At 42.8% G+C, this 24,887-nt stretch overlaps 1 protein-coding gene across 5 annotated transcripts in view; it reads left to right on the forward strand.

The window, feature by feature from the left end:
* Positions 1-24,887, forward strand: part of LOC119463550 (constitutive coactivator of peroxisome proliferator-activated receptor gamma-like) — a 69,333-nt gene that overhangs the window by 11,917 nt on the left and 32,529 nt on the right. For 2 of the 5 annotated variants that reach the window (XM_049668276.1, XM_049668279.1), the window contains exons 3-6: positions 14,813-15,049; positions 16,625-16,867; positions 16,950-17,241; positions 23,752-24,082. In XM_049668276.1, coding sequence (XP_049524233.1) covers positions 14,813-15,049; positions 16,625-16,867; positions 16,950-17,241; positions 23,752-24,082 — 1,103 coding nt within the window. Of the gene's footprint in view, positions 1-1,078; positions 1,273-5,435; positions 5,630-14,812; positions 15,050-16,624; positions 16,868-16,949; positions 17,242-23,751; positions 24,083-24,887 lie in introns of all 5 variants that reach the window. The other 3 variants (XM_049668272.1, XM_049668266.1, XM_049668282.1) reach the window with 3 other exon arrangements.

A 24,887-nucleotide genomic window follows, 5' to 3' on the forward strand; every position in this document is an offset into this window, starting at 1 on the left:
CGAGAAAAGCGAAATACAAAAATGCGTGTGCACTAAGATTTAGGTGCGCGATAATGAACACCATGGTATCAAAATTAATCCAGAGTGCGCCGCTACGGCATGCCTCATAATCCGATTGTGGTATTGGCACGTACAGCCCCATAATTCAATTAGTTAAACACTTTTGCCACGATGCGATGTGCCATGTGAGGCAGTGACAATGCTCAACCCTCTCAGAGGTTATGAACAATGGCACACACAAGTGCCTCAAGCCAACACCTCTTTGGCAAGGTAGTGCGTTGGGCGAATTGGTGCATAGCTGTTGGCGCCCTATCCTGTCTGCTTCTTGGTTTTCTTTCTTCTTTTTCCTTGCACCACAATTCATTCGTTTAAACAATGCCTCTTCCTGTCTGTTCTGTGTACTACGCTGATAAACAGTAGTGGTGCATACAAGGTACCATTTAACATCAACTCGCCAATCTCGTAGTGGACTACACGTTGAAGAAACTAAACATCCGCCGTCAACATCACTGCTAATTCTCGTCAATCAAAGCAAACAGCACAGAAAGCTTCACTTACATAGATTCCACAGGGCATGGGATCTGCATAATTGTTTTAAAAAGGTACTGGCACTATTTTCGAGTTTTAATTTTTCTTTGCTTTAAGTGGAGGTTGTAGATTCCAAAGCTCTATAAAAAATAATGAAAAGCCTCAGAGTGCCGTAAATAATTTATTATACAGTGAAATCTCATTGATACGATCTTCACAGGAACCGGAAAATAAAGTGTATCATCCGAAAATCGTATCATCCAACACATTATCCAGCCAAATCATATTATGGGGAAAAAAAAATGTATCATCCCGAAAAACGTATTAGGCAGAATCGTATCGAGGTCCCTCTGGTAATAGCTTTTCTGCAACCAGTTTCAGTTTCATTTCCCAGGATGATAGGCATCTCGACACAGTATGTGGTCAAATGGGAGCAGGACAGGGGCTCGGTCACCTCGTATGATGCTCCTTATTTTGTTTACTGCTTGACTTGGCAGTAGCGACGAAAGTACAGTGCACGACACTAAGCATCGTTCTGCTTATCCTGCAGGTGTGCATCTCGCATCGAACCCGAAAAGCGCTGAGCCACATGCGCATGCGCACAGGGTACTACAAACAAGTTCGGCCTCGCAAGGAACGGACATCGTCTGCGCCTGCGGCTTGGAACGACAGAGCCTACGTCACGGGTCTCTCCGTATAAAAGAAGCCACTCAAGCCCCGAAGACTGCACTTGGCAGTAGCGACGTAAGTACAGTGCATGACACTAAGCATCGTTCTGCTTATCCTGCAGGTTAGTGCAAAGCTACTGTATTTGCATATATTCGTGCTTTTTAGTCGCTGCTGCCGGGTATCGTGAGGTTTATTGGGGCTATTTGTTGAATTTCTATTTTTCTCGCCTGTTGTAGCAGTGAAGTACGACTGCCAAACTATGTCGAAATAACTGGCCAAGATGAAGGATGAACTAAAGTCCGATTTTGCTAAAGTAAGAGACTAGATGCGACATGAACTGAAATTGTTTCGTGAAGGTTTAGAAAGAGATCTACGAACAGAAAACCGCGAGCTCAAAAATGAGCAGAATAACATGGCAAAAAGTCTGGATTTTGCATTTCACACAATTCAGGAACTGAAAACAAAACTAATGGAATGTACTGCGAAGAATGCTAAACTTGAGAGTGAAAACGCGGCTCTGCACGCTAAGTGTTCTTCTTTAGAGAGCACAGTGCAAAGCTTAGAAAACCGAATCGTGCAAACTGAGCAATACTCTCGTAAGACCAACCTAGAGATTCAGGGTGTAGTGAAGACCGAGAATGAGTGCTTGAGTGACCTACTTTCCAAACTTGGCTCTACGATCAATGAACCAATCGTTGTATCGGACATTGAAACGTGCCATCGTGTACCTACACGCAGTAGTGATCGGACGAATATAATCGTCCAGTTCAAGAGTCGTGCGAAGCGGGATAGCGTTTTCCACAAAGCCAGAAAAATGCGTCTCACAGGCACAGATCTTGGGTTGGAAGGCTCTTCTTCGGTTTATGTGAATGAACACCTTTGCCTTGCCCTGAAGAAGCTTCTCGCGATGGCCGTGAAAAGAAAACACGCGCATCACTGGAAATCGGTGTGGTCGTTTAACGGCAAAATTTTTACAAGACAAACTGACTCATCGCCCGTTCTCCAGATAAGAAACGAGAGTGACGTCTAGAAGATAACGTCGGGACAGGCGCAGGTGTAGAGTGAGGGAGCAGCGCGAACTTGTGTACCGCGCAATTTTGGCTGGTCACCATCGTCAAAATGGCTTATCAAGAGCTTGCTTTCCCGCATCTAATTGCTAAACAGGATGCATCGGCCACGACTGTTTTGCATCTTAATGCGCACTCAGCATGCAACAAGAGTGACGATATCATCCATTTTTTGGCACAATTTACTTTTAAATTTAACGTGATTATGATATCGGAAACATGGTACTACAGTAACTGTGCTATGCTGACTTGACAAGGTTATGACCGGTTTTTTATTAATCGGCCCAACAAGAAAGGTGGTGGTGTTGCACTTTTTGTTGAAAGCTATGCAAAATATGAATTAGTACACGACTATACAAGAGTAACAGATGACTACGAAATACTCACTGTGAAGAGTAAAAATAGGATTATATCTCTGGTGTATCGCCCACCGAGCGGCAATGTAGTCACTTTTCTAGAGTTTTTCGAACCATTCCTAGATTATGTAAGCATGAACAATCTGAAGCTTGTGTGTGGCGGCGATCTTAATATAGATGTGCTCAAACAGAGTAACTCATCCTTTCAACTGAACTTGTGCCTCCAGTCTGCAGGTTTTGTAAATACAATCACCACACCAACACGCATTACAAGTCATACATCTTCTTTACTTGACTTACTCATTGTCGATATTTCTACTACTGTATGCAACACAGGCACATTGGTGTCTGACATAAGCGACCACTGCCCTATATTTTTAATCTACACCGATGACTCTAAGAAAACAGCTGATGCCTGTCAACAGTTCACTTATCAGCGTATAACACAAGCAAGTTTAGAACGGTTCAAAAATGACGTTATGAATCACAAACCGGCTGGCATTCTTGCTAAAATGGGCATGCTAATAAGATTATAGTAAAATGGGAATTGAACAAACAGTACTGTCCAAGATGAAGTGGAATTTGTGTCATGTCATATTGTTTTGGCATGTAATGCTCAAAATCTGTGGCTGAATGCTCAAGCTTTGGAATGTCACTGCTTAGCGGCTTACTTTTTAAAGTGAAGCTGTCTTTGCCTCTTCCTTCGACTTTTCCACTGCTGCTGCTGTTGCTGTCTTGCATGCCGCGTCGGGGTGTGGTTCAGAGTGTGTTTATACATGGAAGGAGCGTGACAGAGAAGAAAGGCAAAGCGAGAAACTCGTACCAATTGAAAGAGGCCACATTAGCCTCTTCACAGCTGAAATTATATGTGACTCCCCGCAAAGGCATTGCAGAAACGGCACCACTTACCTGTCTGCTAACGAGCAGATCCAGAGAGGAGGTAGATGAAATTCTAGAGAGGTGGCAGGGAGAAGAGGTGGAGAACGGGTAGAAGCAACACAGTCGTGAAACAAGTTGAGAGGGTGAAGTGATTGCGCTAAGGAAGAGATGCTATTTTTGCAGCCCTTGTAGGAGCATGGCTCAGTACCTGGGGAAATAAATAGTGGGTGAAAAGATGATGGGAACAAGGTAGAGAGGTGGTGGAGAGGGAGGAGAGTAGTGTCCCTGGTCCGGGATGTGGGCAAGAGTCCTCTACAGCCGGTCATCCAGCATTGTGTCCTCAAGGAAGAGGAGGAGTGAGTGCCTTGAAGACCTGGCTGTGTCGGCAGGCTGGGGAGGGGAGTTCCTTTTCGGAGGCCGCTGGTAGTTCCATGTGGTGTAGGTGTGTGACCATGGTAGTTCACTCTGGGTTTATTGCAGAGGAGTGAACGAGTGAATAACAGGCTTGCCACTCTTCGCTCGCACTTTCCATACAGGGTGGGGGAGGGCAAAGGTGGCACAAGAAGGCAAGGAAACTCTACTATATAGTAGACATGACAGCGGTTGCGGACAAACTGGATAAATTTAAGTTCAAGGTACAGTACGTTTCTTTTATTTCTGAAAACTAAGCACCATGCCAAGCCGACAACTGACGCAGGGCATGCAGCCGCAAAGCTGCATTAAATCACCGTAGGGTCTAGGCGAGTCTACGGAAGCGGTCGCATGTGAAGTCAACACTTCTGTGCCCACCGCGGTAGCTTTGCGGCTCTCCCATTGCTCGAGGTTGCGGGTTCGATCCTGACTGCTGCAGCTGCATTTCGAGAAAAGCGAAATACAAAAATGCGTGTGCACTAAGATTTAGGTGCGCGATAATGAACACCATGGTATCAAAATTAATCCAGAGTGCGCCGCTACGGCATGCCTCATAATCCGATTGTGGTATTGGCACGTACAGCCCCATAATTCAATTAGTTAAACACTTTTGCCACGATGCGATGTGCCATGTGAGGCAGTGACAATGCTCAACCCTCTCAGAGGTTATGAACAATGGCACACACAAGTGCCTCAAGCCAACACCTCTTTGGCAAGGTAGTGCGTTGGGCGAATTGGTGCATAGCTGTTGGCGCCCTATCCTGTCTGCTTCTTGGTTTTCTTTCTTCTTTTTCCTTGCACCACAATTCATTCGTTTAAACAATGCCTCTTCCTGTCTGTTCTGTGTACTACGCTGATAAACAGTAGTGGTGCATACAAGGTACCATTTAACATCAACTCGCCAATCTCGTAGTGGACTACACGTTGAAGAAACTAAACATCCGCCGTCAACATCACTGCTAATTCTCGTCAATCAAAGCAAACAGCACAGAAAGCTTCACTTACATAGATTCCACAGGGCATGGGATCTGCATAATTGTTTTAAAAAGGTACTGGCACTATTTTCGAGTTTTAATTTTTCTTTGCTTTAAGTGGAGGTTGTAGATTCCAAAGCTCTATAAAAAATAATGAAAAGCCTCAGAGTGCCGTAAATAATTTATTATACAGTGAAATCTCATTGATACGATCTTCACAGGAACCGGAAAATAAAGTGTATCATCCGAAAATCGTATCATCCAACACATTATCCAGCCAAATCATATTATGGGGAAAAAAAAATGTATCATCCCGAAAAACGTATTAGGCAGAATCGTATCGAGGTCCCTCTGGTAATAGCTTTTCTGCAACCAGTTTCAGTTTCATTTCCCAGGATGATAGGCATCTCGACACAGTATGTGGTCAAATGGGAGCAGGACAGGGGCTCGGTCACCTCGTATGATGCTCCTTATTTTGTTTACTGCTTGACTTGGCAGTAGCGACGAAAGTACAGTGCACGACACTAAGCATCGTTCTGCTTATCCTGCAGGTGTGCATCTCGCATCGAACCCGAAAAGCGCTGAGCCACATGCGCATGCGCACAGGGTACTACAAACAAGTTCGGCCTCGCAAGGAACGGACATCGTCTGCGCCTGCGGCTTGGAACGACAGAGCCTACGTCACGGGTCTCTCCGTATAAAAGAAGCCACTCAAGCCCCGAAGACTGCACTTGGCAGTAGCGACGTAAGTACAGTGCATGACACTAAGCATCGTTCTGCTTATCCTGCAGGTTAGTGCAAAGCTACTGTATTTGCATATATTCGTGCTTTTTAGTCGCTGCTGCCGGGTATCGTGAGGTTTATTGGGGCTATTTGTTGAATTTCTATTTTTCTCGCCTGTTGTAGCAGTGAAGTACGACTGCCAAACTATGTCGAAATAACTGGCCAAGATGAAGGATGAACTAAAGTCCGATTTTGCTAAAGTAAGAGACTAGATGCGACATGAACTGAAATTGTTTCGTGAAGGTTTAGAAAGAGATCTACGAACAGAAAACCGCGAGCTCAAAAATGAGCAGAATAACATGGCAAAAAGTCTGGATTTTGCATTTCACACAATTCAGGAACTGAAAACAAAACTAATGGAATGTACTGCGAAGAATGCTAAACTTGAGAGTGAAAACGCGGCTCTGCACGCTAAGTGTTCTTCTTTAGAGAGCACAGTGCAAAGCTTAGAAAACCGAATCGTGCAAACTGAGCAATACTCTCGTAAGACCAACCTAGAGATTCAGGGTGTAGTGAAGACCGAGAATGAGTGCTTGAGTGACCTACTTTCCAAACTTGGCTCTACGATCAATGAACCAATCGTTGTATCGGACATTGAAACGTGCCATCGTGTACCTACACGCAGTAGTGATCGGACGAATATAATCGTCCAGTTCAAGAGTCGTGCGAAGCGGGATAGCGTTTTCCACAAAGCCAGAAAAATGCGTCTCACAGGCACAGATCTTGGGTTGGAAGGCTCTTCTTCGGTTTATGTGAATGAACACCTTTGCCTTGCCCTGAAGAAGCTTCTCGCGATGGCCGTGAAAAGAAAACACGCGCATCACTGGAAATCGGTGTGGTCGTTTAACGGCAAAATTTTTACAAGACAAACTGACTCATCGCCCGTTCTCCAGATAAGAAACGAGAGTGACGTCTAGAAGATAACGTCGGGACAGGCGCAGGTGTAGAGTGAGGGAGCAGCGCGAACTTGTGTACCGCGCAATTTTGGCTGGTCACCATCGTCAAAATGGCTTATCAAGAGCTTGCTTTCCCGCATCTAATTGCTAAACAGGATGCATCGGCCACGACTGTTTTGCATCTTAATGCGCACTCAGCATGCAACAAGAGTGACGATATCATCCATTTTTTGGCACAATTTACTTTTAAATTTAACGTGATTATGATATCGGAAACATGGTACTACAGTAACTGTGCTATGCTGACTTGACAAGGTTATGACCGGTTTTTTATTAATCGGCCCAACAAGAAAGGTGGTGGTGTTGCACTTTTTGTTGAAAGCTATGCAAAATATGAATTAGTACACGACTATACAAGAGTAACAGATGACTACGAAATACTCACTGTGAAGAGTAAAAATAGGATTATATCTCTGGTGTATCGCCCACCGAGCGGCAATGTAGTCACTTTTCTAGAGTTTTTCGAACCATTCCTAGATTATGTAAGCATGAACAATCTGAAGCTTGTGTGTGGCGGCGATCTTAATATAGATGTGCTCAAACAGAGTAACTCATCCTTTCAACTGAACTTGTGCCTCCAGTCTGCAGGTTTTGTAAATACAATCACCACACCAACACGCATTACAAGTCATACATCTTCTTTACTTGACTTACTCATTGTCGATATTTCTACTACTGTATGCAACACAGGCACATTGGTGTCTGACATAAGCGACCACTGCCCTATATTTTTAATCTACACCGATGACTCTAAGAAAACAGCTGATGCCTGTCAACAGTTCACTTATCAGCGTATAACACAAGCAAGTTTAGAACGGTTCAAAAATGACGTTATGAATCGCAAACCGGCTGGCATTCTTGCTAAAATGGGCATGCTAATAAGATTATAGTAAAATGGGAATTGAACAAACAGTACTGTCCAAGATGAAGTGGAATTTGTGTCATGTCATATTGTTTTGGCATGTAATGCTCAAAATCTGTGGCTGAATGCTCAAGCTTTGGAATGTCACTGCTTAGCGGCTTACTTTTTAAAGTGAAGCTGTCTTTGCCTCTTCCTTCGACTTTTCCACTGCTGCTGCTGTTGCTGTCTTGCATGCCGCGTCGGGGTGTGGTTCAGAGTGTGTTTATACATGGAAGGAGCGTGACAGAGAAGAAAGGCAAAGCGAGAAACTCGTACCAATTGAAAGAGGCCACATTAGCCTCTTCACAGCTGAAATTATATGTGACTCCCCGCAAAGGCATTGCAGAAACGGCACCACTTACCTGTCTGCTAACGAGCAGATCCAGAGAGGAGGTAGATGAAATTCTAGAGAGGTGGCAGGGAGAAGAGGTGGAGAACGGGTAGAAGCAACACAGTCGTGAAACAAGTTGAGAGGGTGAAGTGATTGCGCTAAGGAAGAGATGCTATTTTTGCAGCCCTTGTAGGAGCATGGCTCAGTACCTGGGGAAATAAATAGTGGGTGAAAAGATGATGGGAACAAGGTAGAGAGGTGGTGGAGAGGGAGGAGAGTAGTGTCCCTGGTCCGGGATGTGGGGCAAGAGTCCTCTACAGCCGGTCATCCAGCATTGTGTCCTCAAGGAAGAGGAGGAGTGAGTGCCTTGAAGACCTGGCTGTGTCGGCAGGCTGGGGAGGGGAGTTCCTTTTCGGAGGCCGCTGGTAGTTCCATGTGGTGTAGGTGTGTGACCATGGTAGTTCACTCTGGGTTTATTGCAGAGGAGTGAACGAGTGAATAACAGGCTTGCCACTCTTCGCTCGCACTTTCCATACAGGGTGGGGGAGGGCAAAGGTGGCACAAGAAGGCAAGGAAACTCTACTATATAGTAGACATGACAGCGGTTGCGGACAAACTGGATAAATTTAAGTTCAAGGTACAGTACGTTTCTTTTATTTCTGAAAACTAAGCACCATGCCAAGCCGACAACTGACGCAGGGCATGCAGCCGCAAAGCTGCATTAAATCACCGTAGGGTCTAGGCGAGTCTACGGAAGCGGTCGCATGTGAAGTCAACACTTCTGTGCCCACCGCGGTAGCTTTGCGGCTCTCCCATTGCTCGAGGTTGCGGGTTCGATCCTGACTGCTGCAGCTGCATTTCGAGAAAAGCGAAATACAAAAATGCGTGTGCACTAAGATTTAGGTGCGCGATAATGAACACCATGGTATCAAAATTAATCCAGAGTGTGCCGCTACGGCATGCCTCATAATCCGATTGTGGTATTGGCACGTACAGCCCCATAATTCAATTAGTTAAACACTTTTGCCACGATGCGATGTGCCATGTGAGGCAGTGACAATGCTCAACCCTCTCAGAGGTTATGAACAATGGCACACACAAGTGCCTCAAGCCAACACCTCTTTGGCAAGGTAGTGCGTTGGGCGAATTGGTGCATAGCTGTTGGCGCCCTATCCTGTCTGCTTCTTGGTTTTCTTTCTTCTTTTTCCTTGCACCACAATTCATTCGTTTAAACAATGCCTCTTCCTGTCTGTTCTGTGTACTACGCTGATAAACAGTAGTGGTGCATACAAGGTACCATTTAACATCAACTCGCCAATCTCGTAGTGGACTACACGTTGAAGAAACTAAACATCCGCCGTCAACATCACTGCTAATTCTCGTCAATCAAAGCAAACAGCACAGAAAGCTTCACTTACATAGATTCCACAGGGCATGGGATCTGCATAATTGTTTTAAAAAGGTACTGGCACTATTTTCGAGTTTTAATTTTTCTTTGCTTTAAGTGGAGGTTGTAGATTCCAAAGCTCTATAAAAAATAATGAAAAGCCTCAGAGTGCCGTAAATAATTTATTATACAGTGAAATCTCATTGATACGATCTTCACAGGAACCGGAAAATAAAGTGTATCATCCGAAAATCGTATCATCCAACACATTATCCAGCCAAATCATATTATGGGGAAAAAAAAAATGTATCATCCCGAAAAACGTATTAGGCAGAATCGTATCGAGGTCCCTCTGGTAATAGCTTTTCTGCAACCAGTTTCAGTTTCATTTCCCAGGATGATAGGCATCTCGACACAGTATGTGGTCAAATGGGAGCAGGACAGGGGCTCGGTCACCTCGTATGATGCTCCTTATTTTGTTTACTGCTTGACTTGGCAGTAGCGACGAAAGTACAGTGCACGACACTAAGCATCGTTCTGCTTATCCTGCAGGTGTGCATCTCGCATCGAACCTGAAAAGCGCTGAGCCACATGCGCATGCGCACAGGGTACTACAAACAAGTTCGGCCTCGCAAGGAACGGACATCGTCTGCGCCTGCGGCTTGGAACGACAGAGCCTACGTCACGGGTCTCTCCGTATAAAAGAAGCCACTCAAGCCCCGAAGACTGCACTTGGCAGTAGCGACGTAAGTACAGTGCACGACACTAAGCATCGTTCTGCTTATCCTGCAGGTTAGTGCAAAGCTACTGTATTTGCATATATTCGTGCTTTTTAGTCGCTGCTGCCGGGTATCGTGAGGTTTATTGGGGCTATTTGTTGAATTTCTATTTTTCTCGCCTGTTATTTTTAAGTACGACTGCCAAACTATGTCGAAATAACTGGCCAAGATGAAGGATGAACTAAAGTCCGATTTTGCTAAAGTAAGAGACTAGATGCGACATGAACTGAAATTGTTTCGTGAAGGTTTAGAAAGAGATCTACGAACAGAAAACCGCGAGCTCAAAAATGAGCAGAATAACATGGCAAAAAGTCTGGATTTTGCATTTCACACAATTCAGGAACTGAAAACAAAACTAATGGAATGTACTGCGAAGAATGCTAAACTTGAGAGTGAAAACGCGGCTCTGCACGCTAAGTGTTCTTCTTTAGAGAGCACAGTGCAAAGCTTAGAAAACCGAATCGTGCAAACTGAGCAATACTCTCGTAAGACCAACCTAGAGATTCAGGGTGTAGTGAAGACCGAGAATGAGTGCTTGAGTGACCTACTTTCCAAACTTGGCTCTACGATCAATGAAACAATCGTTGTATCGGACATTGAAACGTGCCATCGTGTACCTACACGCAGTAGTGATCGGACGAATATAATCGTCCAGTTCAAGAGTCGTGCGAAGCGGGATAGCGTTTTCCACAAAGCCAGAAAAATGCGTCTCACAGGCACAGATCTTGGGTTGGAAGGCTCTTCTTCGGTTTATGTGAATGAACACCTTTGCCTTGCCCTGAAGAAGCTTCTCGCGATGGCCGTGAAAAGAAAACACGCGCATCACTGGAAATCGGTGTGGTCGTTTAACGGCAAAATTTTTACAAGACAAACTGACTCATCGCCCGTTCTCCAGATAAGAAACGAGAGTGACGTCTAGAAGATAACGTCGGGACAGGCGCAGGTGTAGAGTGAGGGAGCAGCGCGAACTTGTGTACCGCGCAATTTTGGCTGGTCACCATCGTCAAAATGGCTTATCAAGAGCTTGCTTTCCCGCATCTAATTGCTAAACAGGATGCATCGGCCACGACTGTTTTGCATCTTAATGCGCACTCAGCATGCAACAAGAGTGACGATATCATCCATTTTTTGGCACAATTTACTTTTAAATTTAACGTGATTATGATATCGGAAACATGGTACTACAGTAACTGTGCTATGCTGACTTGACAAGGTTATGACCGGTTTTTTATTAATCGGCCCAACAAGAAAGGTGGTGGTGTTGCACTTTTTGTTGAAAGCTATGCAAAATATGAATTAGTACACGACTATACAAGAGTAACAGATGACTACGAAATACTCACTGTGAAGAGTAAAAATAGGATTATATCTCTGGTGTATCGCCCACCGAGCGGCAATGTAGTCACTTTTCTAGAGTTTTTCGAACCATTCCTAGATTATGTAAGCATGAACAATCTGAAGCTTGTGTGTGGCGGCGATCTTAATATAGATGTGCTCAAACAGAGTAACTCATCCTTTCAACTGAACTTGTGCCTCCAGTCTGCAGGTTTTGTAAATACAATCACCACACCAACACGCATTACAAGTCATACATCTTCTTTACTTGACTTACTCATTGTCGATATTTCTACTACTGTATGCAACACAGGCACATTGGTGTCTGACATAAGCGACCACTGCCCTATATTTTTAATCTACACCGATGACTCTAAGAAAACAGCTGATGCCTGTCAACAGTTCACTTATCAGCGTATAACACAAGCAAGTTTAGAACGGTTCAAAAATGACGTTATGAATCACAATTGGTCACATGTTTTGAACAAAACAGATGCAAATGAGGCATATAACGAATTTATTAGAGCTTTTACCCATATGTATGCCAGCAATTTTCCAATGAAGACAGCTAAACATTCTAAAAAGGTAAGAAAGCCTTGGGTTACTCATGAGCTTGCAAAAATGATCAAAACAAAAAATAATCTCTATCATTCCTTCTTGCGCACGCGGTGTGAATTAGCATTACAAGCATTCAAAAAATTTAGAAACAGGCTGAATGCTGAACTAAGAAAGGCAAAGGCGGCGTACTATGAGGACTTATTCGCAAATGTTTCGAGACAACGCCCAGAGATTGCGTGGCAAACGATTAATCTTGTTCTAGGTCGCCGCAAGGACAATACGCACCTGACATCGATAAAGCTGGGTTCACGTGAGATAACAGGCAGAGCACTTTCCGATTACTTTAACCACCACTTCGTAACTGCACAAAGCGATATTCCTGAAGGCAATGATAGCATAGGGGTGGCTTGTCATAGCGATGCTGTTCGCAAAAGCGCTTTCTTTGTGCCTACTGATGAATATGAAGTATACAGTGTGTACATAGGACTGAAAAACAGTAAAGCTTTAGATGTAAATAATTTGCAGATTAAACCTATAAAGCATGTCTTGCAATTTATTGTACTTCCACTTGTGCACATTTACAACTTAATTTTAGAGACTGCAGATTTTCCAGATGCAATGAAACACACGAAAATTTCGGTTATTTATAAAGGTGGTGATCGAAATACTGCGTCTAACTATAGACCGATATCGGTACTCTCAGTCTTTTCAAGGGGAATAGAAAAGCTTATTTTTGCTCGAATGACGGAATTTTTCAATAAAAAGAGTGTGCTTACTGATTCACAATACGGATTTCGGAAAGACAGGTCCACAGAAATGGCTCTTCTTACGCTGAAAGAATACGTTTTGCAGAGCTATGAAAATAACTACTACACAGTCGGCATTTTTATAGACTTTAGTAAAGCTTTTGACAGCCTCAATCACGAAATCCTTATTCGGAAGCTTTGTTTATATGGAATTCGTGGAAAACCGCTAGAATTACTCAAATCGTATCTCAAACATCGACGTCAGTACGTTTCTATTAATAAACATAATTCGTCCCTCTTACCTATTGTATGTGGTGTGCCTCAAGGAAGCATTCTTGGGCCACTTTTTAACGTTTTCATAAATGATATCATAACCATAAACAGTGAGGTTCAATTCATTATATTGTGTGTCTCAGGTCCTGATGCGAACAGACTTGTGCAAAAGTGTAATAAAATTATGGCAAGTTTGTCCGATTGGACACAGGGAAATAAGCTTAAAGTAAATTCGAAGAAAACGAAAGTTGTAATATTTCGTGCAAAAAATAAACCACTTAACCTTAATCAGGCTATTTATTTTCAGAACCAACGCATTGAACTGATTGAAGAGTTTAAAATTCTTGGAGTATAATTTTCTTATAATTTACGTTGGGATGCCCATGTCAAACATCTCTGCGGCAAACTCTCTGCGGTTACCGGTGCTATGGCACGCTGCCGCACATTTCTACCTACGAGAGCAAAACTTCAAATATACTATGGTCTCTTCTTATCGTATATAAATTACTGTTACCTTGTCTGGGCTACAACATCTAAATCTAACTTGCAAAAGCTGGTAATACTTCAAAAGAAAATCGCTCGGTATATAGAGAACTTTAATCGACTTTCACCAACAGAAAATATATTTCTTAAATACAGACTAAACCACGTAGATAAATTATACGAACATAGATTACTAGACACGATTTACTTCTCATCCGAATATGTCAAGAATTATTTGACATCCCTTGCTCAGCTAGAACTCTGCACTCACACAAAACATGCTACACGAAACCCTGAGGTATGGAAGGTACCATGGGTCTCGAAACAATTACAGCCTACAGTCTTTAACACATAATATACCGACTGTACTAAACAAATATAGGCACATAGCTACGCTAAACAAAGATGGTTTGCGTGACTACTTTCTTTTTTTATAGCGACGTACCGATCAGTATATTGCATTCAAGGGTAAAATGTCATTGTTTATGCATACCTGCGATGTGTAATGCTTGTTGTGTATGAAACCTTTCATGAAAGTGTTGTGTATATGTCATGTGAGTACTACTGCCATGTAGGGGACCCTGGGCCTCCATCAAGCTGCTACGACAGCTTTTTGCCCAGGTGTCCCTCCAGTTCCTTTTGTTTCTGGTAAATAAAATTGATTGATTGATTGATTGATTGATGTAGTCCAAATGTTGGCTGGCACCAAGATCAGGAGAGTGGTGGAGACACACTTCCAAAATTTCAGTATCCGTATGCCACATGATGCACCACAATGCGGGGAAAGGGAACATACTGTTCATGTGAAAGCTGTGCTTTTTGTTGAAAGTGCATTGTACATGACGTCATACCTGCCAACTTTACGATTTTATTGTACGAAGCTTGTTTTTGGAGCTTCTTTACGACTGCTGTATTGACACCAATAATATTGCAATATTTCATTTGCATCAACTTTGGGACAGGACTGATTCCAAAATAATTATGATACAGCTGCTCACTGGTTTTTCAGAGTATTATTTTTTAGACCCAGTAATTATTTAGACCTACCTGTAGCAGCGACACTAACATAGAGAACCAGTGTATTACAGCAATGGGAATTTCGATTGCTCATATGTGAACATTTCATGAATAAATTTCATAAACAGTTCTATTTGTCTGTGGCACATATTGTTCTTGCTGTGGCTATAGAGCAGGGTGCCTGTTCACAGAGTAAGAAAAGTCGGCGAACGTATAATAAACAATAATATCTACTAGCGAAACAATTTTTTAGTATAATTCCTCAAGTTCTAGTATTTTTTGGCTTTGGCTGTACGTCTTTTTATATTCTAAGGTGAATAGGTCTGTAATGTACTTGTTTTTAAAGAATGATTTTGTATTTTTTTAAATCTATCCACAGTGCACAGGATCAACAATGGGAGTTCTAGGTCTCCAAACTTTCATGGAGACATGTGTACCAGGTGGCTATAGACAAATAAACATCTTGGACGAAGCGCAAAAGCACGTTATCTACAAAGCTCCAGGCATGAAGCCCACAATAGTAGTGGATGGCTTAAGTTTGATCACGTGGCTCTATAATAGGACGAGTGACTACATATATGGAGGCCCATGGAGGGGCCTCGCCCACATTGTGACGGTAAGCATTTAAAATGAATTTCAAGCATTTTTTTTTTTTTTGAATATTGGAAAGGAATATCATTCGAATACCATCAATGTATGTTAGTAGCATGGATGCTTGGACTTGGTGGCACATAGTGGGAAGCAAAGTAATAGAGACAAGAGAGCGTGTCTGTTCTCTTTGTGTCTTGTCATCTAAATGCGATTTCCTTCCCACTGCGGTTTCCTTCCTGAGCCCAGATGTCCACCCTACTCCAAACTGCAGATACATAGCTGATGGTATTAACCTTTAAAGACAAGACGTATAAATGCCCGAATAAAAAAAAAATCCGAGGGCACTCGAGAACTTTCTATGAGTTGTGGATGCGAAAGCATTAATGTCCAATTGAATGCCGCTGAGCGGTCCTTCGAGTTTTTAACTGTGAGTAATGTACCATAGTGGTACGTGCTACCTGAGCCAGCAAGCAGCAGCAGCCTGCAGTGCCAACATGCTGCGTGACGAGAGACTGAGGAAGCAGCAGCGTCCACCAATGCTGGCAGGCGCAGGCAGCAGCTAAGCCAAGTGGGGGTGAGAGAGAGAGATACGGACCGCGTGCCAGCTTTCGAGAGCAAAACAGCGGCACCTGCACGCGCGCGTTTGCGACTGCCTCGTCGTTGACGAGGAAGTCGCAGCGAGGCCCTGCAGTGACGTGGCATCGCGGCGATGCCCTCTCCACTCACGCAACACCGTTTCGCCCACTGTGCTCTATTGAGGCGCGCTCGTGACGTGGAGTTGAGCCAATGGGAATTTAGGTACCGTTTCGCTGCTACAGGCGCCGGCTTTTTCGCTCAATGGGTCATTTGATGCTTTCACATCAAAAATTAATTTTCATCAAAATGTGCAAAATACGTCAAGATAAGCATAATCTATGACCAGAAAAAATATTTTACGGAAACTTTTTCTGCAGTAGTGGGGAAAACACTAGGCCCAAGTCACCAATGGCTTCATTTGGAATTCGTGCGGATAGCTCTCTTCATATGTGAACTGTAGGTGTACATGTCATTTGATTTACATTATGTGTGTGACACCACTGCAGCCAGAGATATTGCATCACCCTTTCTCCTGTGACCATGCTTTCAAAAGAAAGCGAGTCACATGCCAAACTTCTTCCTCCTCCTGCGTTCCTGCTCTAAATCAACAAATGGTGCTTGCTGCCTGTCATTCAGTGTTGGCCGAAGACATTTAGCCAGAAACTTTGTCATCAATACCAAAACTCTGCAGGAAGTTTTTTTTTTTTTTTTTTTCCTGGTATGTTGCCTGTAGGCAACACTTATTCATAAAGGGTCAACAGTACTAGCTCGTGGTATTAAACATTGATATGCCATGTATTCTTCAAGCTATCAGCATGCTCTTGTCAGGGATGAATGACAAGATACATTTTAAGACATTTCATGTCACAGATTTTTTTTTAGTCTTTTTAGTTATTGATCTAAGTAATATGTATGGCAAGAAAGTTTTTTTTTTTTGTCTCATTGTAATTGTGCATTGTTAGTTAAGTTATAAACATTTGCAACGCTGTATTTTCTAACATGATCTTTTTCTTATTTCCAACAGGAGTTCGTGAGAACGTTTCAAGAGAAAGGTATTGACTTGGTTTTTTTTTTCGATGGATGGGTGTCCCACACAAAGGCACGGGTTTGGCACTCTCGCCGAAGTCAACGAGTGCTTGAGATTAAGAAGGTATTTGAACGACTGCGAGCTGGTTGCTGGACGGGAGACGAAAGAAATGACTATACTTGCCCCAACGGAACATCGCACAGTTTGTGCTTCATCATCAAGCACCTTACTTCATGCAAAGTATGTTGGTCAAGTAGCGGCTTAGCTTGTTTGTTTGAGAGTAGTACTGTATGCGTACCAACAGTTACTCAAACTCTTGCAGGTATTTTATGCATTGGATGAGTGTGACAAGGAGGTGGTCCACTACGCTGAGCACAATCCAGAGTGCTTTGCTGTGCTCAGCCAGGACTCGGATTATGTTATTTACAATATGAGAGTGCTTTACCTTTCGGCCTCGTACTTAGACATAAGTACATTGCAGACATACACCTACGATGGCAACGCCCTGGCATGTCATCTGGGGCTTAGTCCTGAGCTTCTCCCATTGTTCGCCTGCCTTGCAGGCAATGACACCGTCAGCAGAGAACATCTGATGTCATTCCATGGGTCTCTTGGTATGTGCCTCTTCTTCTGCTTAATATGTCATTTAACTGTACAACTCCATTAATTTTGAAAGAGTAACTTAACCATGGTTACGTATTCATCTATCATCTTGTGTTCTGAAGCTTCGCGATGCAGGTGGCCCATAATTATGGGTCAGCTTTTTTGGTTTATTTTCTAGACAGAAATTTATTAATCTTTTCAGTCAATATATTTTTTTTGCAGATGAACCTTTGCCAGCTTTTTTCGGGGGATAATTTGTTGCATTGAGGTTACCGTTTCTGAGAAGCAGTATAGTAAAGCCACAACACCATACAGCAATGTGACTATACAGGAATTAAGAAAATATAAGTGAACGTAACCAGTTAATGGCATCTGTCACCATGCAGTTCTACCAACCCGCCAGACACACTGTACTTGCCACTTCAATTTCTAGTACCAAGTGCTCTGTTTTGTGCTCCAACAGGTTTTGTTACATTCATTTCATGTTGCCTCTAGAAGTTCACATCCTTCTCTGTGCTGTTTATCCGTCGCCATGCAATTCTAAGAGCCCGCCCAATTTACTGCACTTGTGAGGGATTATGAGTGAGCGCATTTGGTATTCGAACATGAATAGAATGAGACTTTATTTGTTACATTTTGTGTGTACAGAGATACAACATAACATAGGGAAAAAAAGAGAAAAGACTAAATATATAGACATGACCTGGCATCAATGAACTTTCCCTGTTAATACATTTCATTAGCCACAGTGAGAAGACTGCAAGGGCCAGGCTTCCCCCAACACCTCTGCGTGCTCCCCCTTCCCACTCCACTTGTTTTCAGCACAGCGGCAGACAAAATCGACACAAATAAGAAACTAAAGATAGCTTTGTCAGCAGGCTGACATGCGACCTTGACCTCGCCAGGCTCCTTGCATCAGAGCAGATAAACGCTAGCAACTGCGCACCCTTCAATCGCTGCCTTAGCTCTAGTAAACTTGTTTTAGGTGCGAAGCACCTTATTCGCTCGAGCTGTCGGCATCTCCTGTCGTCGTCGTCGTCACGGTAAAGCAAGCGGCTCGTGCTCGCGCTCGGCACGCGCTCGTCGTCGTCTTCCAGAGCTGGCTGCATTGCCGCTGATCATCCCAGCATTGAATTTCACTTCTCTTCTGTTGTCGTAATGGGGAGGCCGCATTTACGGGGTTATGAGCTATTGGTTAAGGCGGTATGAGCCCATTAGCAGTGCATCACTGCAAGCTTCGCACCTCCGCAGGTTTCACGTGAAAGTTAGTGGAGCTGCATTTTTCGCTCAATGGGTCATTTGACACTTACGCATAAAATTTAGTTCACCACTCAAACCGAGCGTACGACTGAACTCGTGTTAACTGTAATAACTAATAAAAACTAACACAGTAAGAAAAGCGTCCATAATGGCCAAATTTCTGAGGGAATTAAAGAAAACAATGATGGTTTCGCTAATACTTCATGGTATTTTATGTTTTAGTTGCTTTGGTGTGCCCATTACTCTTGACGGCCTGTACCAAATGTAGTTTAGCCAGGTGAACTGCTGTTTTTTTTTTTTGTTATCCTTTTAGATTAAGATCAAATTCTGTATTTAAATAAATACGACAAACTTTTCTTGTTAATATTTTTTGGTTTAAGCTGAAAATGCTGAACCCTACCCATAAAAGGCCAATGCCTTTTATTCTCAAATTTAAGTAGTTTTATGTATATGGGGGTAGTACAGTAGAACCTCATTGATACAATACCATTATGTACGATTTCCCGGCACTAACGTTTATGATCGAGAACACAAAAAATGGCCCAATACAGTTACGTTTATTTTTTTACCGGTTCATACGTTTCTTTAAAACGATTTTTCGACACCAGTGTTTAGTAGATTACCAAACAGCAATCGTATGATACGTTTTCCGGCCGCTAGATCCCGTGTTAACAAGAAAAGGCATGAGGCATGCACAATCGTGAACAGTAGCCGCTCCCAACAGCATCTTCCCGCAATGCTCGCCCGCCCTTCTCGCTTGAAAACGCTGGTGCTCACAAAGTTTCTCATTCCGGTACCAGCAAATCTTCTTCCGAGTTGTTGCATGCCGCATTCACAGCTATCGCCACCGACCTTACTGCGATAAGCATTTTCACTTATCTGTTTCATAGTGTGTGGGCCGTAGTGCCGTTGGAAGGGGACTGCACACTTTTAATAAGCGATAACCCAAACTCACCGCCATTCTATATGGTGCAAAGGCGGCGTCAAGTATCGCTCTGGTGGTATCTAGTCATCGTATTCTGCTGTTGCCCACCAGCTCGATGTCGTTTATATTTCCTGTTGCAGTCTTAAAACACTGCACAATAGGAAAATGACAGCGTGCGTCTCTGGTCGCTTCTGCCCTACCAGCTCGATGCATGTCTGCACCCAGGCCGAATTTCTAGGAGCGCAAGTGTAAGCTTGCAGAAGCCGTAAAAACTACAACGTGCGTCTAGGGCCGCTCGAGCACCACCAGCTCGGCGTCTAGTGCTGCAAAGATTCGCGCTTCACTTCACATTACGTGGATGTCAACTACAGTTGAGTCTTAATTCTTTTAGTGACTTTTTATTGTGCGTTTTCTCGGTTTGTACGTTATTTTCTACCTTCTTTTTTCCCCCAATACATATGAACAAGGTTCAACTGTATGAAGCTTCCGACATTCCAGTTTTAGCTGAAGCATCTGCTGATGAGAAACTTGTCAAGACATTTAGAAGTTGAAAAACTCCAGTTTTTGGGTGCTTATTTTCTTTGAGAAATTGCTATTAGGACTAGGGTGTGATGCGACACCATTTTTTTCATCTGTCATGCATGTTAACATGCAAACCCCACAATTTTTTCTTGTTCATTTATTTTGAAAAGTGCTGTTGTCCTTTAAAAGCAATCCTTCAAGAGTGTGATTGCTTTTTTTGTGTGTGTGTGTCTGTGTGTGACAACTGAATTCTTCCTTAGTACAGTCAAATTCCTTTATAACGAAGTGCTTGGGGCCTCCGAAATCATTCTTTATACAGGTTACTTTGTCATAAAGGTCACCGCAGCACTACTCGCAATAGAACTGGGACAGAATTACTCCTTTGCTCTACATGTGATTTTGTTGTCAAGGCATTCCATTATAGTGAAAAAGCAAGCACTGCCGTCTTTTTGCTTTTTCTGAACACCTGTCTGTGTGTGCAATAGGGGCAATCGTGATTTTGGTGCTCTTGGTGGCCAACCAACGTGTACAAGAACAGTTTCATTGCCTTTACATGCAGTTGAGTTCACATTGGGTGCTGCTAAAATGTGCAGAAATCTTGTTTTTTTCTCACTTCACATTGTTCAGTTGTACACCTATTGAAGTGTCCCTTAGAAAGGTGCATTAAAGCAGAAGGAAAGATACATGTTAAGGGAGGCTGTGTCATTTCGTCCAATCTTGCACACTGCGGTTCCTGCTGCTGTCGTCCCATCATCAGTGGCACCAAAATCATTTCAGTATGCATTGAAGACAGCACATGCAGATCATGTAAAGTAAGCAGCATCATATGTTGGCTAGGCGTCTATTGCTTTACACAAGTGAGGTACCCGTTAAAAAATTATGCAAAAATTTCTGGAGATTTGAAGTGTTCTAATGCTGTTGCCATTTGCAAGAAAGGTCTCCAGCAGAAAACATTGACTGGGACAGCACGGCACAAGACACGTCGCACCGCTGGACTAGCTACTGTATGTTTACTATGTGTTTTGATACCTGATATAGCAGAACGCAACCAGTGCAGTGCCATTGTGCCTTGTAAAGGAACTTTGTAAGTTTTCAGGCAATAAATAGCATATTTACCGTCCCTGAAAAAAATTTAACATCTGGCTTGAGTGGTGATGTTCCAATATGTAACACTGTAGTTGACTAATATGTTGATAGTGACAGCGTCAGGCTCTTTTGTCTCTTCAGTGATAATTTAGTGAAGAGTGATTACATGCTTTTTGTTTGGCATTTGGCCAGCATTTAAGGAAAACTGTGGTTACCACCTTTGCCATGAAAAAAAAAAAAAATTGTTCCAAAGTGGGCGAAGGGGCTCGGGAATTAAGTTGCACAATGTTTATCTTGAAACGGTACCAATGTTATCTTGAAAGCATTCAAGAAATGTTACAATAAATTTTGTGAAACTAGAAAACACAACAGAAGTAAATATAAAATTTTAATACGACTTCATGCAACATGCGTGATGAGGACACACAAGTGTAGCGTTGCACTTACCAAAACTGCACAAGTAAAACATTAATTTTAGCGGGAGTAGAAATAGCACATAACACGACGACAGAAGAAACGAGAATGCACACCATGAAGTTCCTTCTGTCATCGTCGCTTTATGCACTGTTTTTACCTCCATTATCATGTTAAACCCAGCAACGTTAAATCCAGCTCAGCGATGCACCCTTCTGCAACTCTCATTTGACTTAGGCTTTTAATTCACTGTATCTTTCTAGTGGCTCTCAAAACATAGTTCTTCTATTGTTTGAATGGGCAGTATCCAAAATCGAACTGGCAACTGACAGCACATGGGGGGATTGAATAGGGGCATGAGGCAACCCTGATGGAGACGCATACCATTCAGTTTCATTCAGTCTCTCTTGTGTAGCCTTAAGAAAGTATGGAGTCTACACAGGGCCAATGTTGTGTTTGCTCTTTGCTGCCATGCAGAGAAAGACCAGTTGAACTGGTAGAAAAACTTGACAAGTGTTATAAAAAGCATACCTAGATGTTCACAGAGTGCCGAATGGGTGTAGTTTATAAAGTCACTTTTAGCATCAGTCGCTTCTATGTAGGGCAAACATGGCGTTGTGTCAATTGGAGATTAGTTGAGCATAAACGTTTTATGGCTGGTGAAACACTGTCCAACCTTTCGTTACTCTGTCGCCATTGCTAGTGTACTTCAAAATTTGCAGACAGTATAGTTCTGCTGTTCATGCTTAGAGAAAGGAATGAAGAAGTGTGCATTATGGTCGAGGCATGGCATATTATTAATAGCAATAGCACATGCATAAGTCAGCCCTTGATTATCTTGCACAAAGTGAAAGTGTTGTGCCTGAACAGTTATCTTTCGCGAGTACCTGCACATGTCCATGACTGACAGGTTGGTGCTGCCTTCCCTTGAGCATGCACGAATAGGTTGTCTTCCTTGCTTTCTGCCATTCTCAACTTTTCAGTTTAATGTTGGTGTTTTTGTTGGCCTTTTTGTTCCTACTTGTGTGCGTGTTTGCATGCCTGCTTTTCAGTAACATGAATTCCTACCAATTTGCTTTAATTTCAGTCTTTCCTTGCACTACACTAATGAACATAGCAATTGAAAATCAACAGCTTGCAACAGATAGCTGAAAAGGCCTGCTACCAAAGTTCATAGATCTTCCAGACAGATGTATCCTGTTCAATTTTTAACAGCGATTTTTTGCGATACAGTATTGTCATCTGCATTACACAGCCTTTCCTTGAATATGGTGTAGTCAGCTGCAAGAAGTCTCATGAACACAGGGCTGGACATTACTTCTGTTAAGTTATATATGTAAACTAAAGGACACAACAGCCCTAGCACACTGCCTTGTCGCTCATCAGTAGTGATGAGAAGCATGTCGGAAGCATAACCACCTATGGCAATAACTGATTCCTAATTTTAAGTATGCTTTCATGTTACCAAACAATTTGGTGTGCTAATAGAAGTTCATGGATTAGTTCTCCATGTGACCCCTAACCAAAGGCTTTACGAAGGCTTAAATGGAGTGCATCAATTTGCCCAGAGTGCTCTAGCATCACAAAAATTTAGTGGAAATCGAGTAATAACTGAATCGTAGCAGCTTCTTTTTTTTATATGTGTATTTGCTCAGAGTGATTTAGTATTGTTAAAAAAATATGAAAAGGTGGTTAACAGCATAAACAAAGCAAAATTTATCATCTAAGTCTATGCTGAAATGACATCAGAATGCCTTTATTAATTGCAAACAATCTAATAACCTGATTATAACAAATACTGTCAACATTGAACTAGTATGTGCGATTTGTGGAAGCTTGATAACGAAAATTGCAACTTTGTAACTTTTCTTGAAAATTGGTACAGCACGTGGGTGTCTGCAAGACTACTGCAAGTTTGCTAGAATTTGAATTCTAAAAAAAAAGCACAGAATTGGACTTTGGAAATAACTAGAAGAATTACACACATACTGTCTAAAATATACACATTTCTTTAGATGAGTGGGCCTTCTACATGGCAGCTCAAGCGCAAAAATCAGTGGAGAGAGTACTAGTTTTTTTTGACGTGCTAGCTTGTCAAGAAACTGTAGCTGTCCCTACAGTACTCTTCTTCTGTTGGGTGAATTTTCTTAGAGTGAAAGCTTCGTTGTTGGGAATTAAATCCACACAAAGCTTACCATAACAGCTGTTCATGGCCAGTGAGATGCATCCGCTTTCTGCTTGCAGCATTTGATTGTTGCATGCAGCATGTGCTTTCTGCTTGCAGCTATGCAATTTTGCCTTCTCACTTAAGCAGGAGGGGCTTCTGGTGTACTTTCAGGTCGCTACCGCGGTCACGCAACCCGCTTTCAAAAAGTTGCTGCTGTCATTCGCCAAAGGGACTGGAGGGCAATTCCTGATTCTTCTGTGGCCACATATACAAGTGTAAACTTGGACTTGTTGAAGGAAGGCGTGCAAACATATAACTTGAATGACGACGGCAGCAATTTTGGAGTGCCCTTGGGCATTGATGAAGCCAGTTGGTCTCTGGTGCTTAGCACGTACAGGCACGCTGCAGCTGCCCCAGGTGTTCTGCAAGTACTTTATGGTCGAGAGATCTACCTTGGTGAAGCCATGGAGGAGCCAATGTAAGATCCCCAGCATGGTAGCACAAACTGTATTGTAACCTGTGAACATTACTGCACGAAGCAATAGAGGTAGACATATGCAGTTTAGTACATGCCGTGCAAGCTGCATACCAAGCCAGAGTGCATAAAAGGGCTGGGGGGACAGTTTAGGGACTGCAACTGAACAGCATTGAGCATGAAATTGCAGCATGCGTCTCAACATTATCATTTTGCTTAATGTGCGTTAATAGTGAGAGGTATTTAAGTACTTGTATAGGGATCTTACAAGGTACAATGGGACCTCATTAATTCAAACTCTAAGTGGCCAAAGGAGCTGTTTAAATAAAGTGGAATTGGAAGTAACAATACAATGCAGTCTGCAAATTATTGCATGCCAATAGTATTAAACACATTTGAATGCATGCTAGTAGAAGCCTTGCTGAAAATTTATTGACCATGCAATGGTGGGCTGCAAGAATGTGTGTGGAAATTGCTTGAGAAGTACGAAATGTTCGCACGAAAATAAATACAGGGAGCAGTGAAATGCATTGGCATGCAGAGCATAGTTTCTGCCGATTGAGGCTAACTGTGCAAAAGTAACATACAAGCTGGAACCTTGAGTCTGTTGAAAGCACACCACGTTTATGGCGGTCCATTGTCTGTGTAAACACTGAGCAGAATGCTTGTGCTGTGTGCCACGTGGGACTGTGGTACTGACAGGAGCAAATTCAATGTACTGCTCAAGTGCAAGTCTGCACTGTGTTGTCGAGGTGCAGAAAACCTGCTACAACATGTACTGGAACACCAGAGCATTGTTAGGCACACA

The sequence above is a fragment of the Dermacentor silvarum genome, chromosome 1 (assembly GCF_013339745.2).
Source record: "Dermacentor silvarum isolate Dsil-2018 chromosome 1, BIME_Dsil_1.4, whole genome shotgun sequence".
In the NCBI taxonomy this organism is placed as follows: domain Eukaryota; kingdom Metazoa; phylum Arthropoda; class Arachnida; order Ixodida; family Ixodidae; genus Dermacentor; species Dermacentor silvarum.